The sequence below is a fragment of the Myxocyprinus asiaticus genome, chromosome 17 (assembly GCF_019703515.2).
Source record: "Myxocyprinus asiaticus isolate MX2 ecotype Aquarium Trade chromosome 17, UBuf_Myxa_2, whole genome shotgun sequence".
Classification (NCBI taxonomy): domain Eukaryota; kingdom Metazoa; phylum Chordata; class Actinopteri; order Cypriniformes; family Catostomidae; genus Myxocyprinus; species Myxocyprinus asiaticus.
Window position 1 is genome coordinate 22,973,058 of NC_059360.1, and position 17,515 is coordinate 22,990,572.

The window sequence follows — 17,515 nt, forward strand, 5'->3', positions numbered from 1 at the left end:
AAGCCAGTTACATTGTTAAAAATTTAAGTAATCACTTTGAACAAAAGCATGTGAACACCCAAACACTATACCTATATGTGCTTGTTGAAAATTTAATTTCAAACCATGGCTGTTAAAAGGGAGTTTGTACTCCCTTTGCTGCTAAAAGAGCTTCCACTCTTCTGAGAAGGCTTTTTACTAGATGATGGAACATGGCTGTGGGGATTTGCTCCTATTCAGGCACAAAAACTTCACTGAGATCAGGGACTAATGATGGGTGATGGATCCTGGCTTGCTTCCTCGCTTAGTGTAGGTCAGGGGAGTGTCCGAAGGAATGGCATGGGGTGGCGACTTCTTTACTAGTGTCTAGGGTTGCTCCGATACCAAAGTTTTGGCTTTGGTACGATACCAGCCCTGGTATCTCGGTATCGATACTAACTATATATAAATAGCAAAAAACAAATAGCCTCAGATTACTGATGAAATGATGGACAGCGGGACTAAGTTGTGAAATTTTAAATAATACCAAGCTAAAGAAGGTCTAATTTTTCTCTGAATGGTCAGACTGGTTCGAGTTGACAGAAAGGTTATGGTAACTCAGATAACCACTCTGTACAATTATAGTGAGCAGAATAGCATCTCAGAATGCACAACATGTCAAACTTAGAGGTGGATTGGCTACAACAGCAGAAGACCATGTCGGGCATTTTATTAGGACCATAGTGTTCCTAATAAAGTGCTCAGTGAGTGTATATCCACCTTTAAAAAATAGTGCAGATGGAATATAAGAATGCATCATCTTCAGATGTGTGTGAAGGTTTAACCAAACCAATGCAATGGTGTATGAAAGTGAAGATACTATTTTTCTAATTTAACATTTAATACAACAATAATAACAATAGTATCTTTATAAAACTGTAGCTCAACTAGTAGAGCATGATGCTAGCAACACCAAGATCATGGGATCAGTTCCCAGGGAACACACAATAAAAATGTATAACCTAAATACACTTTTGAAAAAAGTACCTGACAAATGCTTAAATGTAAATGTAAATAGTACAGCATGAAAATAGCTTCATCATTTAGCCCATTATTCAAACAGTATGAGTGGTAACATGATACTTTAGCTGGTATTGTACTATAAGACATTGTTAAGGTGTCATGACAACCCTACTACACCACACCACCCACACATGTATCCATTTAGTGGATTAATTATTTATTATTAAAGCATATCTTTTGGTATTTTACCAGTGCTTTCAGAGTAGTACAGTTAAACAGAAGGAACTAAAAACACAATGTTTCATCCAGGCAAGTGAGCTTATTTTTTAACCAATTAGTGCACATTCTCAGCATCAGAATGCATATTCAGTTAGTCATGTGGTTTATTGAGAAAATAAGTCTCTAGATTATAAAGATTATGAAACACTGTTTTTGCCTTATGGTCTGGTGTACTGGGCATTTAATAAGAGTATTTGTAGCCATGTTCTCTGAGACATGAGTGCCAAGCAAAAGCACAAATAATTTGAGCCAAGTTGATCTGATCGTAGAATGGAATCTGTGTAAATAACTAACTAAACTAAATAACTAGTCTCGGCGCACACATGTTGATGAATGGCCTCCTTTCTTTTCTTTTTACCCATAAAAAAGCATTAGTTACGGAACAGTTACGGGCGCTTCATTCAAGTACTCCTCGTTGCAGACAGTAGCGTGATGATGTAGTGGATCTAATCCCATGCGTCTTGTATTTTAGTGACGTAGTGGATGTTTTAATGTGCATGCGTATTCACATTTTAATGTTTTATTACTGTAGCATACTTAACGGTCATTAATACAGTATATATTCATTTAACACATACACACACTCATTTATATATCAGGGCTGCGCAATTAATTAAAATAAAATCGCGGTATGATATTGTGTGATTATTTAACTAAAAAGGGCTAAGATGATCTATTACATTAATAGATAAATCAAGCTGTTCGCCTCAAAGTCTATGCACACTGCTGTGTCCTGTCTGTAATGTGTATAAGCATTATTACAGTGTACAGTGAGCAGTTCTGTGCTAAACAACTCGTGCTCAGAGTAACAGATGTGCTCCATTCAGTTCCGTGTGCTGAGCACGTCATTTTTAAAGTGCTCCAGATTCACTTTAATTTCACTTTTGCATACTTCCAAGTATGTTTGACCACTACATGTTAATATACAAATACAAATAATTCACCCCATGGCATTTATGTATGGCGGAGTAGATGTTAAAATGAGGAGCACATTATAGTGAGGAGTATATTGCTTAATTTATATATTTGTTTTCTGTGGGTGAAGAGGTAAAACAAGGAAAAGTAATTTATGCAATCCATGGTTATGACCATTTTTAAAAGCTAAGCTATATTACACAAATGTCTCAGTGTAATACTTTAATACTAAGTAACAATATACTCAGTGTACGCATAAAAACCAAAACATCCACTATGTCACCAAAAACTCAGAGGATTAGATCCACTAAGTCATCATGCTACATTCTGCAGCGAGGACCCTCTCGCTTCATTTCAAATTTTCAGAGGTTTATGAATGTACACACAAATTTTTTGATATACGAGTACTTTCTAGATAAACTTGATAATTTATAGATATTGGTAGTAATGTCACAGTCTGTCTCCATGTTCTTCAAGGACTCTTATTTTGATGTTTTCCTCCGGACTACATCTCCCAGAATCCACTGCCCTCATCACTTCCATTTGTTTCCACTCCTCCTCGCCTGTCCTCCATTCCATCATGAGTCATTGTTTGTATATATACCCTCCTGTTTTGTTCATTCCTTTGTCAGTCCTTGAAGTGTTACATTGTGTTAAGTTTGCATGTTGAGCTTTATTGTTTGTTTCCACTCCAGCATTTGTTCTACTCCAGCGATTGTTAGTATTTACTCCTGTGTCTCCTCTCTTCCACTCCAAGAACCCAACGTTACAGTTATTCTGTTAATGTTATTTTATGTGTGCTTGCACACTGATATGCAGTAGCTAGGTGAACAGGCGCCCTGTGCCTTAGCTGCTATTATATTGTAAATACTACCTCATTTAGTCATTCAACATCAACTCTATTACCTGGTAAAATATTGGCTGTGCATCATGCCTAACAACACACTTTAGCCATGACTACAAGGCTTCAAAAGTCAGTCCACACTGAAAATCTGGAATTCAACATCTAATTTAAAACAGGAAATAAACAGAATTCTATAGGAATTTGAATTTGTTTCAAAAATTAGGAAATATTTAGGGATGCACTGACTGATCGATCGGTCACTGAACACAATTGGACGATCTTCATCTTAAATGTGATTGCCGATCAGCTGATCGTGCCCAAATTCTGGGCTGATCTTTTTTTAATTGCAGCGCACTCGAGACCACACATACACTCCTACCCTAATGAATGAGCACTTTCTCAGCCATCAAAGCATGAAGTTGCAGCCACTGGAGGGTGAATGTTTGGCAATTCTAAGCATTTGCGAATTTACACTTTCAGACATGCTGTAATTCAGATTAATGTGCCGGATTGTTTTAAAAATGTGTATGATTTACATGTGTATGAATATTAAGGTGCCTATTTTCAAGAGTCATTATGTTTCCAATTCTGACTCGCTGTAAAGTTAGAAACAGAGAGGACAAAGATATTCCAAACAGCTGTAAAAATGAATTTAATAAACAAAGATGTGAATACAAATCTGAGTATACGTGATGTAACGTGAGTCGCGACAGTCAGACGGTATATGGTGTGATATAACAAATACTAAATTTCCTTACATTGTTAATGCACGGTCACACATTCCACGAGCAAAATAAAGTAATCTCAATGGGAATTAGGCTAATAATAACATTTGTAATGGATTTTTTTTTTTTTTTTTTTTTTTTTTATTAAATTAGAATAATACAAAATAGAAGCATTTTCACAAGTGGATTTTTGAATCTCACTTTATATTTATAATATTACATCCTCTCCTTTTTTAAATTAATATATTTTGTGCTCTCCAAATTTTTACAGACACCAAATTTTTTTCTAGATTATTTTTATGGTCTTTTGGCTTTTAATGGGATAGGGAAAGTAAAGAGGTGACAGGAAATAAGAGGGAGAAGAGTAGGAATGGGATAGGACCTCACAAGCCAGGACTCAAATTCAGGTCACCTATGATGCTTCAGCCCCACATGTCATGAGAGCAGCCCGCTAGGCTACAGCTCCGACACAGACAGACAACAAATGTTTGTGAAGTCCCTAGTGATTTAGCATTCTCTGGGATGTCTGATAACTGCAAGCTTTGATCCATGCTTAGGTTTGGAGACCAGGAAGAAAAAATGAAAGAGGAATGCATGTTAAATAGTTTGCACTGAGGGAAGGATGTGGCATTGTTTGAAAGAACAATGTGGCGCAGTATGCTGCAGCCAGCCAGTTGCATGTTTGCTAGGAGCATGTTGCTCTGTTTTTGTGCTGTTTCAAAATCCTTTGAGAAAGTTGGTCTCCTGTCCAATGGGATCTGTGAACAGTCAGAGATAGGGCGTGAAGTGGAGTTTTGTCATTTAAGGTTACTGCGGCAACGTCACAATTTGTCGCATTAATATAGAATTTGTGGCTGCATTTTTTTTTAAATTATATATCATGGCTCCTTACATGTTCATGGCAGTTATGAGGTGAAATGTCCACTGCGATGTTTTTAAGGTTAATGCTTTATTCCCAGGCCTCCTGACCCAGTCCCTGCCCTGTGGCCACCTCCCAGGCCTCCTGAACCAGTCTCTGCCCTGTGGCCCTGCCCTGAGTTTTAAATCAACAAAACTGACCTCCCTACCCTAAATTATAAACCTTAACCCTAACAGATATGGATAGTGTAAAAAAAAAAAAAAAAAAAAAAAAAGCAAATGTAAGATAATAAACAGATGAGATTTTTAAGGTTAATGCTCTATCGAGTTTAAAATCAATCAAACCTACCCCCAATCTAAACCCTAAACCTAAACCTAACAGTGTCAGAAAAAGCAAATGCGAGTTGATAATCGCAATTGCTGAAGCAACCACATCATTTTGTGGTGCTTCATTAATATTTTCAGCTCACATTTTGATTCATGTGCTCTATAGGAGTCGTACCCCAGTCCTTTGCATTGCAAGTGCAATGCTCCATTAGTTGAACTACCGCACAATTTGATCTCGCTCAAACAACCTTGTAAATGTAGTTGGTTATGTGATGCAAACGTTAAAATGTTCTAATAGAAATGTTTTGATGTCATACGAGAGCACTGTGTTAGGAACAGGGTGAAAAGTGTTTATGAACTGATAATCTGCTATTTAACTAGAGGTCTGAATCTTCACTGGCCTCACGATTTGATTCAATTATGATTCAAAGGGTAATTATTCGATTATAAAACGATTCTCGATGCATCACGATGCATCTTGTCTTTCAATTTCTTTCTTATTTCAGTTTCTTCAAAATTTATTTTCTACTCTCTATTTTTTCCCTTTCAGCTTTTTATTTAACAGCTGTTTTAAAAAATCAGAACGAGTCACATTACATAAACTGGCCTTTTACATTCAGTATGAGCTGTGAACAAAACATGGAACATCCACAAGATTAAATAAATGGTTCTATAGTTTAAAAGAGTATCTCAGTTTTTTCAGTTTCTTTCTTTAGAACCTTATAAAAAATCTCTTAAACACACAAGAAAAAAAAAATTGGTTCTCCATCAAAACACACTGAATACTATTACTTCAACTGATTATATTATTATTTTTATTTTTGTTTAAGCATTGTAAATAATTTTATAGTATTTAATTATTATTTAAAATTAATCTATGCCATGCTATTCATTTTCATTTTTAACCACAAATGGAAGTTGCTGGTCCAGGATGAGAGATATATCTGCTTCTATGAGAGTGCAGCTGTCAGCTTCTCCTCTCCTCACCTGCACAGGTGAGAGTAAAGCAGTTTAAATAGCGCAGTTGTTGCTTCAGAAATGTATCAAGCGTCTCGTATGCACTGTTCCATCTGTTTGCTCAGTGAGTAGAGGATCGCACGACCCTGTCGCAAAAGCTACAATGGATTTCAAACCTTTATCATCAGGTGTGCGCACTGTCCTGACAAGCGAGTGATAGGCAATGACCGGCAATAAAGCAAAAGCCAATGAATTGGAGAGTGCGCAAGAGTAGAGAAAGGCATTGAAAAAAAATAAAAATAAAAAAATAATTAAATGAAAACATCACCAACATCTCCCTAACCGCTACCTCATCATTATTTTTTTCTGTGTTTTCCCACATTGTGTGCAAATCAGTGCAATAATGGGTGCGAGCTCGTCTTTCATGTTGTTTGTTGGCTTCTTATTACGAATAAACACTCCCTTTGCTACAGTTGTGCTCAAAAGTTTACATACCCGTGAATGTTTGACCTTGCTACAGACACTCAAGGTGACACACACACAGGTTTAAATGGCAATTAAAGGTTAATTTCCCACACCTGTGGCTTTTTAAATTGCAATTAGTGTCTGTGTATAAATAGTCAAAGAGTTTGTTAGCTCTCGCGTGGATGCACTGAGCAGGCTAGATACTGAGCCATGGGGAGCAGAAAAGAACTGTCAAAAGATCTGCGTAACAAGGTAATGGAAATTTATAAAGATGGAAAAGGATATAAAAAGATACCCAAAGCCTTGAAAATGCCAGTCAGTACTGTTCATTCACTTATTAAGAAGTGGAAAATTCGGGGATCTCTTGATACCAAGCCAAGGTCAGGTAGACCAAGAAAGATTTCAGCCACAACTGCCAAAAGAATTGTTTGGGATACAAAGAAAACCCCACAGGTAACCTCAGGAGAAATACAGACTGCTCTGGAAAAAGAAGGTGTGGTTGTTTCAAGGAGCACAATACGACGATACTTGAACAAAAATGAGCTGCATGGTTGAGTTGCCAGAAAGAAGCCAATGCCACAAAAAAGCCCAGTTACAATATGCCCGACAACACCTTGACACGCCTCACAGCTTCTGGCACACTGTAATTTGGAGTGATGAGACCAAAATAGAGCTTTATGGTCACAACCATAAGCGCTATGTTTGGAGAGGGGTCAACAAGGCCTATAGTGAAAAGAATACCATCCCCACTGTGAAGCATGGTGGTGGCTCACTGATGTTTTGGGGGTGTGTGAGCTCTAAAGGCATGGGGAATCTTGTGAAAATTGATGGCAAGATGAATGCAGCATGTTAACAGAAAATACTGGCAGACAATTTGCATTCTTCTGCACGAAAGCTGCGCATGGGACACTCTTGGACTTTCCAGCACGACAATGACCCTAAGCACAAGGCCAAGTTGACCCTCCAGTGGTTACAGCAGAAAAAGGTGAAGGTTCTGGAGTGGCCATCACAGTCTCCTGACCTTAATATCATCGAGCCACTCTGCGGAGATCTCAGACGTGCGGTTCATGCAAGATGACCAAAGACTTTGCATGACCTGGAGGCATTTTGCCAAGACGAATGGGCAGCTATACCACCTGCAAGAATCTGGGGCCTCATAGACAACTATTACAAAAGACTGCACGCTGTCATTGATGTTAAAGGGGGCAATACAGTGTTAAGAACTAAGGGTATGCAGTCTTTTGAACAGGGGTCATTTCATTTTTTTCTTTGTTGCCATGTTTTGTTTTATGATTGTGCCATTCTGTTATAACCTACAGTTGAATATGAATCCCATAAGAAATAAAAGAAATGTGTTTTGCCTGCTCACTCATGTTTTCTTTAAAAATGGTACATATATTACCAATTCTCCAAGGGTATACAAACTTTTGAGCACAACTATATGTGCGTGGGTTTGTGAAAGATTTTCGGGATCGTAGTTTCATTCGGGCACAAATGGTCATGTGTTTGATACAGCTGGTCTGCAAACAGTCGTGTTTGTGCACTTGATTTTAGTGTATGAACTTAACATTGTTTTTACCTCTGTCTTTGGCGCGCGCCACTGCTCTACCGTGATTTAAACTGAACTTAGAATCGATTCTGATTCTTTTGAGAATCGATTCTGTATCTTTTGAGTATGAATCGCGACGCTGAAACTATTTTTCCAACAGCTCTATATTTAACTTGTGTTTTTGTGAAAGAAAAAAAGTTGTTTTAGTGCCTCTAGTGTTAATTTCACCAGGAAACTGCCGTGATTCGTAAAACGAGCCACTTAAAAATAATATTGCAAAAATGTAGGTATAAGTGTTTTGATGAGACCAAGTAGGAGAATTCAACTGCGGTCACAGTTTTGCATATATTGGCTGTTTTACAATAGCTAAAAATCAAAATGTAGAAGCTGTACTATGCATTTTATAATATATTTTTTTCTCTTAAGTCTTTTGTTTTTAACTGAAGTCTTATATAGCAAAGCTGTTTTTGCCATGATACTAGGGTTATTATTTATTAGTTATGAATAATCATATCTTTTTTTTTCACCCATCAAGTTCTAAATTAAAGGAGAAAATAATAAAATGAATTCACTGTATTAACCAGGCATTACCACCTGGTTATTTATTTTATAAACCATTTTTCATTAGATTTCCAGCTAAAATAACTATCTCAAGATTTATACCGTTACCATTATATGAAATTAAACATACCGCCCACCTCTAGTCGAAGGCTGTAAAATTAAGTTATCAGACTCACTACAAAAACAAACACGTGCACACACACACACACACACACACACACACAAACACTCATAAGCAGAATACTCTAAATTCACAAACCAATGCACATGCCATGACCACCTCACCCGCTCTTTAAAACCTCATCACTATGGTAACTATGACAACCTCATCATCTTCACCACTAAATGTCTCTCTCTGTTGCTGTTCAGCATTTTTCTCATACTGATGTCACAGTTTCCTTCTCTGTAAGAATCGTATTGTAGTTGTTATAGATGAAGGGGGATCTCAACAAAAGGCAATAAACTGCAATTTAACACTGCTACTAATCCAAACCCACAGTTTTTACACTGTTTTTTTTTTTTTATTATTATTTTTTTATTTTTGAGAACCAAAACTGATTATATTCGCAAATCAGATCCAGCAAACATGTTTTACTCAATAAAAAAACGTAAGCACCCTGAGCAGAACAGATGAATGTTAAAATAAACATACCTACAAAACAAACATTCTTCTTATACAGATGTTGGCAAAAATGTTATCATATTTTACTTATGCAAAATTACAATTTTAACTGATTAAGTCTTTTCATTTCTTCCTTTCATTTAGTCTCTTAAAAGGGATAGTTCACCCAAAAATGAAAATTCTGTCATCTTTTACTCACAGGGTTCCCACAGTCATGGAAATCCTGGAAAAGGAAATAATTTGGGATGACTTGAGGGTGAGTAAATGATGAAAGAATTTGTATTTTTGTGTACATTTTCCTGAAATCCTCTTACACCTAATTTACAGTTCTTCAGTTCTTATGCAGTCCATTATGCACTACTGTCTAAGTGTCATTAAGTTGTCACAGGGATTAAATAATGTTTAAAAAAAAAAAACATTTTTAGCGTGCTCAATGGTCTAACACCACTGGTTCCAAAAACCCGGAAGAGAATTCGCTTTTGGGATTTTTATAATAGAGTTTTTGAACTTATGTGTAAAATAAGGTCTGTGGTAAACATTACTTGACGAAACGTGGATGTTTTGTTCCACAACATAAATTACGCAAAGTCATATCTCAAACGTGAATTTTGAAGCCGTATTGAATTATATACTTGTGGCTTTGACTTTATTGTGTTTTTAGGTTGTGGCAAGGACAGTGTCATTTTTTTTTTTTTTTTTTTTATGAAAACATTTGCAAATAGGCCTACTTTAGGCTTTTTAACCATTTTCTTTAATTAATTCTGACTTTGGACAAAAATCTCATTAACTGCAACCATTTTATTTTGATTATGTCCTTGTCAGGTCTGTGCTCGAAAAGGGAGCAGCTAAAGGAGTAGTTAACCTAAAATGAAAATTTTGTCATTTACTTGGCCAATAATTAGACCAATATTTAGGCCAATAATAGGCTTATGTTCAGTGAAAAGGTAATAAACTATATATTGCCTTCTAAAACCACACTGAAAAAAATGTTGGATTTACTTAAAATACTGTATATATGTAGCATTTTTGCATCATGCTTTTTAAGTAAATTCAGCTCATGGTCAATTTATATCAGCTTAACTAGAAAGCCTTTTCACAGATATACACAAAGTATCAGTTCATTTAACTTTATTTACTTAAAAAGGTATGTCACACAAATAAGATTTAACAACTAATGGCGCATTGTTTCAAATTAACATTTATATTATTGTTTCTATTTAATTTATTTGGCTCAAAAGAAAATAATGACTGAGGTCAGTCATTAAACGTAGTCCTCAAAGAGGAGGACTAGTGCTAGAGCTGCACTTCCCCTATGCACATTCACATGCACAAGGAAAAAATACGGAGATGGAATTCTAGGCTAATGGTCTAAACAGTTGCACCACTTTTGCGCATCGTATTATGCTCAAAAGCCTGTATTTCATTCACTAACCACCTGCAATCTAGATGAAGCAACTGCAATAAGGACTAAATTTACATGAAACAACTAATTACTGTAAAATAACATCTGTAATATTAAAGCTGATATTTTTTTTAAATTCTTAATAACAACTAATTAAATGCCCCGATAAGTTACTTTTGACCAAACAAACATGTTTAAATTATTCAAGCACAAGGGCTTATGTGCATTCCCCACATCCTCAGTTCCGTACTTGATCGTTTGAGTAAGTAATACTTGAAATCGTAATTATATGGATTTTTAAGACAAAGTTCAAGGAACTCACAATTATTCATTTATTTTGTATATCACTCTAAGTTTACCTTATAACTGATATTTTGTTTTGTACATATTAATGCAAATTAAGTAAAGCTAAAAATGTAAGAAATATGTACGTTTCTGAGTAGAAGCTGTTTGTTTTCATACATTATGCTTGTCGACAAATTTTTTTTTTCAATGCAATTGAAAAATTACTCGTCTGCCACAATAATGCAATGTATTTTAATGATCTGAATTATTATGTTTTTATACCACGGGTCTGTTGAATGCTTGAATCTGATTGGTTCACGGATGTTCTAAGGTGTGCAATTATTTTTCAAGTAAACTATGAAGTAGTTCCAGGTCTTGACTGCATAACGGTTCCATATCACTTCGCCAAATTATTTTAGTTATTTCAAAGTGCCCTACAGGCTACCACAACAAAATAACCAGTTAAAACAAAGATATTGGTTAAAGTAAATCGGTTAAGAACATCAAACAATGTCTAAAATATCCTACTATTACTATAATATTTCAATTTCGGTTAAAAAGAGTCCTCGCGCTCCCTTGTCTCCCCACACATACACACGCTCACACACACACACATGCGCGCACACACTCACACACACACACGCACACACACACACACATTGAGATTCGAGTTGTGACCTACAAATAGAGCCGCACGCCCGCAACTTGATCAATACAACAATTTCTATTACCCGAAATAACTTTTAATGTTTCAAAATATTTTGCCCTAATCAGCCTCACATAGCTGTAGTGGAAAGCACCACGCTACCCCCTGCCCCCTGTTTCCCTTTCACACACACAGAGAGAGCAAGAGAGAGAGAGAGAGAGAGAAAAGCAGCGCATCCTCTGTTGCTAGTTCTACAGTGACGTTTTCGAAACTAGCAACGAAGGCTTGAGCTTTATCAAAGCTAGATACACTTGATCAATACAACAGTTTCTATATTATCTGAAATATCTGTGGGAAAAACCCTCACGCTCCCCCTCTCACAAACACACTCGTGGATACACATTATACGCGTAACACACACACTTAAGGCCCAAACATACTCATGAGAGAAAAACAGAGTCTTCATGTCAGCGCACTCCTGCATTCTCAGTGGGGATGAAAAAAAGGGATTAAAGTTTACAACAGGAATATGGCGACACACATCTTGCTGATTTTGAAGTGATGTTACTTCTGACGAGAGCTGCAATAAAAAATGTAATCCCAGAAGCGATCTCTCTAATTTTCTGTGTTTCTCTCTTTCTATCCTTCAAATACAATCTCACACACACGCAAAGCACTACCTTATTATCAGGGTTGGGAGGGTTACTTTTGAAATGTATTCCACTACAGATTATAGAATACATGCTGTAAAATGTAATTTGTAACATATTCAGTTAGATTACTCAAGGTCAGTAATGTATTCTAAATACTTTGGATTACTTCTTCAGCACTGGTAGCTGTATTCTAATTACCAATGATTTAAATTGTAACTGTAGTGGAATACAGTTACTTATATTTTGTATTTTAAATATGTAATCCCATTACATGTATTCTGTTACTCCTCAAACCTGCTTATTACTCCAGTAAGTCCTCGAGTAAAGCAGCGCATGCCTCTGTTGCTAGTTCTAATGTGACATTTTAAAATTACCAACAAAGGCTTGAGCTGTATTAAAGTAAGACGCTGAATCTGTGGCGGAATAAAGTAGTTCCGCTCACAAGAGCGTTTTAGGGATGAAAACCAGAAAATGTCTTGAGATGAACCCTAAACAATGTCTTAAGGTGTGGTAACCATGGTTTAAGCAGAATAATTGACTCCGGCCCGTTGAATTGCTAAAAAATAATGCAATGGTCATGACGCGCACCTCGGGTGTGCATAATTTTTCAACAATTCAATGGTCCGTCGTCAATTATTCCTTACATAATAGATTATATTTAAAATTATAATAACTTTATAATTATTTATTGAATTATTTTATTTGTGATTAATTCGATTAATCAGCACATTATTATGTAATTAATTTGATTACAAATTTTAATTGACTGACAGCCCTAATAATTGTGCCCACACACCCAACAACACTTACCACTTTGGCCACTGGGGGCAAATTTGTCCCCAAAGGTGAGCAAAATCTGACATAACTTGCCTTTGGACAAAGATTTCTAAATAAAATAAATACATAATAAAGTACTAAATAATGTCTTAATGAAAATATAACTATGAGGTTAGGGGTAAATTAATGGTTTTGAAAAAAATCCTTACCTCAGTATAAAAACAATAATAGTCAATAGAAAGTCTCCCAAAAGATAGAAAAACAAATGTTTGTGTGTGTAATACAGGTCTGCCATATTCTGGGTTTCATGGTTTCTGAGGGATCAGTAAGGTACAGAGAGCACTATTTTTAAATGCAATATTCCTAAACAGCACAATATTTTTCTCATTTTCAGCTATTCTATTGCTTCTTAAAGTCATGTGCTTTTGTGTTTGTATGAGTGTAGAGAAAGTGAGAGAGAGAGGAAGAGAGAGGAACGTGGACAAAATGCTCCTCCATTTGCGTACCAACTGAAAACGCTTAAGATGCTTTCAAAGCACTGCCTTTAGTCAACAAGCTTTTTAACTGCAAACGCATGTAGAGATTGCTGCTTTTATAATGAAATAATTAACTGCAAAGCCTTTCATTTGGGAAGAATGGTTATGTTTCTAAGAATCACGCAATTACATGACCCATTAGATTTAACTTGCATCCTTATACGTTATGTGAAGGGAGAATTAAATGAACTTTCAATGAAATGAAATGAAGCAGAGGTTTTGCAGTGTTCAGTCTGTCATTGCAGAGAGGATTTTTCATTTGGTCTGGGGAAAGGATGAAATCCATAGGCAAGATGCATCAAAGGAACTCCGTCAGTTATAGTATTTTTCATTTTTACACTAGAAAAGATCAGACTAATAGCATGGATTTTATACTCTCTGGTTCTTCAAAGTTTTACTGCAACAGAGACAAATTTGAAAATATGATTGGACACTGCAGCTGCATTTGTACAAATGTTTGTTGGGGACATCTGTGCCTTAGTACATCAAGGATCAAGGATTCAATTTCCTCTCTCTATGCGCATTGTCCATGAAAAGTCAAAACGTACAAATAAACAGCATTCCTACTCTGAACAAATATGTGACAAAGTGTGTTTTGGCCACACTCAAAGACTGAGATAATGAAGACTTTAGATACAGTTTAAAAAGAGACTCACCTGTATATGATGCAGGCACTGTTACGACATGTGTCACAGTTGGCTGTATCTTGTCCAGTTCGATATGAAAGTCTGTGGAGGAACAGATTATGATAAATATTTTTTTCCAAAACAATAGTAAAACTCATAACTGAATATCAAATACAGTAAACAAACAAATGGGGTGAATTCCCTAAAGAATTGAGCCACTTTTGCGTGTGGTATTATGTGCAAAAACCTGCTAACCACCCGCAATCTAGTTTAAGCAACCACAATCAGCACTAAGATCATGCTGCGTCTTGAGTATTTAAAGGTGCTGTAAGCAATTTTTTTCATGAAAAGGTATGCAAAACAATATCCTACTGCCTGAAAGATATTAATGAAATAAGTGTCGTGAGATATCTCACCTGTTTCTGTGACAGCACTAGACGTACAAATATTTGTATTATTATTAATAATAATAATAATAAATTGTATTATTTATTGAACATTGTCTTTCATCGTATTGTTTTTGCTGCTCACTGTAATACACAACCTCTTGTAGCTTATTGCTTTATTCTGCCCTGTGACCAAGATTTCAATACATCATGTGATGATGGAAGGGACTGGGATTGAATTCCATGTATCTATCCACTGTTCATTTATGGCCCTTGGGCTTCAGTGGCATTAATGTATGTACAAGGGGATGATGGATCATGCACTAGCCTGGCATAATTGAGAAGGTTTTAATATATTATTTGTGTGCTGATGTGACATTGTGGCACATGCCTCACATTTATCCAGAGACAATAATGGGGCTGTACCCAACAGCCATGCAGTTATGCATTTTCATTAAAGCTTAATGAAAGCCTAATTGGAACACTTTATCCCTCTGAGCGTTCAAGTGTCAGGATGGTCATTGATATTCTGCGTTCGGTTAGATCTGACGTTGCTGAGGAGTTTATAGCGACAGTGGTTACACACATTATCTTCAAATGCAGAGGACTTGAAAAGAAACAGTGTTTTGCTGCAGCCATGCAGTAGAACACATCACCTGTAGTGAGATGTTACATGACTGAATTATTTACAGAAATAGTTCACCTAAAAAGGAAAATTCTTTCATTATTTCTCTCATGTTGCTCCAAGCCTGTATGTTGTTATTTTCCCCATGGAATACAAAAGGAGATGTTTTGAAAAATCTTCACACAGTGACATTTCAAAATAAATAAATTAAAAAACATAAAAAGCTCAAAAAGAAAAAAATGTCATGTGCTATATCTGAGGAAGACCGGTAGTTAAAATGTCTCCTGTGCTTTGAGTGAGGAACAAACCAAAATGTAAGTCACTGATAATCTTTCAATGAACCTAAACTGGTTCATTGAAAAGAAACAACTCAAAAGAATGATTCATACACAAACTCACTGACTTAATGATCCAGTTGCAGAAGTTCTCAAGTTAACAGCAGTCAGTGCCGGTCCTACCCCATTTGGCACCCTAGGCGAGACCCCCCCACCCTATCATAAATGGGTATCACTATATATAGGAATAACTTTAAGGTAATGTGTACATAAACCAAGTCAAGTGATCTAAAAAAAAAAAAAAAAGGCACACTGCCCTAAAGATCTATGCATATTGTAGTGTATTTCACAGCAGGCACATTTATAGGTTTTCATCATTACTGGGGAGTCTGGGGCCCATCAAGTACACAATATATTGTACTATGATGTTGTAGGGGGGGTTAAAATTATTTATTTTATTTATTAATTTTGCAAAAACAGCACCAACGCATTTATTTCTGGTGATTTTAGGAGCATAACTTGAAAATTTTCTTTAGTAGCCTATATATATTGTGTAGCATTAATAAATAGACTAAAAACATATTGTCACCTTTTCACATTACACAGCACAAGATGAAGTTTATCAAAGTTACCTTTCTCAAAAGCCTGCTGTAGCAGTATCATGGTACAGTGATGGTACAATATGGTAAAACCTTGGCATTTTTATTATATACAGTAGGCCTATATCATGGTATTTATATGGAAGGCTACTCCAAAAAACATGGTACTGGTTAGTTTTTGGTACTTGTAAGTGCTTTCATGCAATGTAAGTGTTTTGATACAGTCTTATTTAGAAATTATCTTTACCTGCAGTAGAAAACGTTCACAGACTGCACTAACACATGATCTTCATCACTGGCAAATGATTGAAAGCAGCTGCAGGTTTTGTTTCAGAATCAGAATCATAATGAGCTTTATTGCCAAGTATGCTTACACATACAAGGAATTTGTCTAGGTGACAGGAGCTTCCAGTGTACAACAATAAAATAACAATATAAAAACAGCAGCAAGACATAGATAATAATAAAAAATAAAAATAAAAAATAATTATACACATAAATACAGACAATGAATTGTAAGTAAATATTCACTTCATTCAGCATTGTTTTTGTTCTCTGTGTTATAAAGCATCCCGTTACTGTTTTACTGCGTGACAAAGAGCTTCAAATGACTCAGCCCTCAAATTAGACAAATTAATTGAGAACCGACTCAAAAGACTAATTAATTCACGCATCAGGCATCACTTCAATTCACGAGCCCCGCGCTAATGAGTCTTTGGCCGTATTCACAATGGCATACTATCCATACTACTCTTAACTGTTTTTTTTTTTTTTTTTTTTTTTGGCAAACACAGGTATAACAGAAACACAGATTGAACACATACTTATTGGCTCGGTAGATCGGCGCCCCTGAAGCGATGCCACCCTAGGCGCTCACCTATGTTGCCTAATGGGTTGAAGTAATTGTTATTTTCTAATTGCTTATGCCTCAGAAGTATAGAAAATGGCTATTATTCCACACAAACTTTGCTTTTGTGACCAGGAGAGTGATATTTTGAAATGTACCTATTTCCATTGAGAAAACGGGCAAATTTGTGTCTTTTCGTACACATAAAGTCAGAAAAAAACAACATATGAATCCAAATTAACATGTATTTAGACTAAAGTATTACAAAAATGACTACAAAAGATTTAGAAGTGAGTAGTTTTTCAAGATTTACAATTATACTGTAAATCACTTTCACGAATCAGCCCCCAAATGCAGTCTCCCATCATGTTCTCATTATACTGTACTTGGTAGCGGCATTCAAATCCAGTATATCCTGATGGAAGCGCTCGCCTTGCTCCTCCGAGTACGGTCCCATGTTCTCCTTGAATTTATCAAGATGAGCATCAAGGATATGGACTCTGAGGAATTTCAGAGGTGAAGCTGTGGAGAGAAACCCATAGTACCCCAACCAAAAATATTTTATTAGAGATCTTGGTCTCACCAAGTCCAATGACGAGTTTTGACGTCTAGGCTCAAGCAGTGGAACTTGTTGGATGAAAGTGTGTAATTCGCAGATCAGAGGAAGCATCACCAACCTTTTTCCAGCTTCTTCACCTGGAAAACCGTGTTGCGTTCCGTTTCCGTTTGTCCTACGAAGGCCATCTCGTTTAAACAAGGCTTGTTTAAAGGAGGA

General features: G+C 36.1%; 1 protein-coding gene across 2 annotated transcripts in view; it reads right to left on the reverse strand.

The window, feature by feature from the left end:
* LOC127455607 (inhibitory synaptic factor 2A-like) overlaps positions 1-17,515 on the reverse strand; it is a 71,027-nt gene that overhangs the window by 11,593 nt on the left and 41,919 nt on the right. For both annotated transcript variants that reach the window (XR_007899696.1, XM_051723650.1), the window contains exon 3: positions 14,039-14,110. Coding sequence is in view for 1 of the 2 variants with exons in the window: in XM_051723650.1 (XP_051579610.1) it covers positions 14,039-14,110 (72 nt within the window). In the remaining variant the exon portion in view is untranslated. The remainder of the gene's footprint in view (positions 1-14,038; positions 14,111-17,515) is intronic.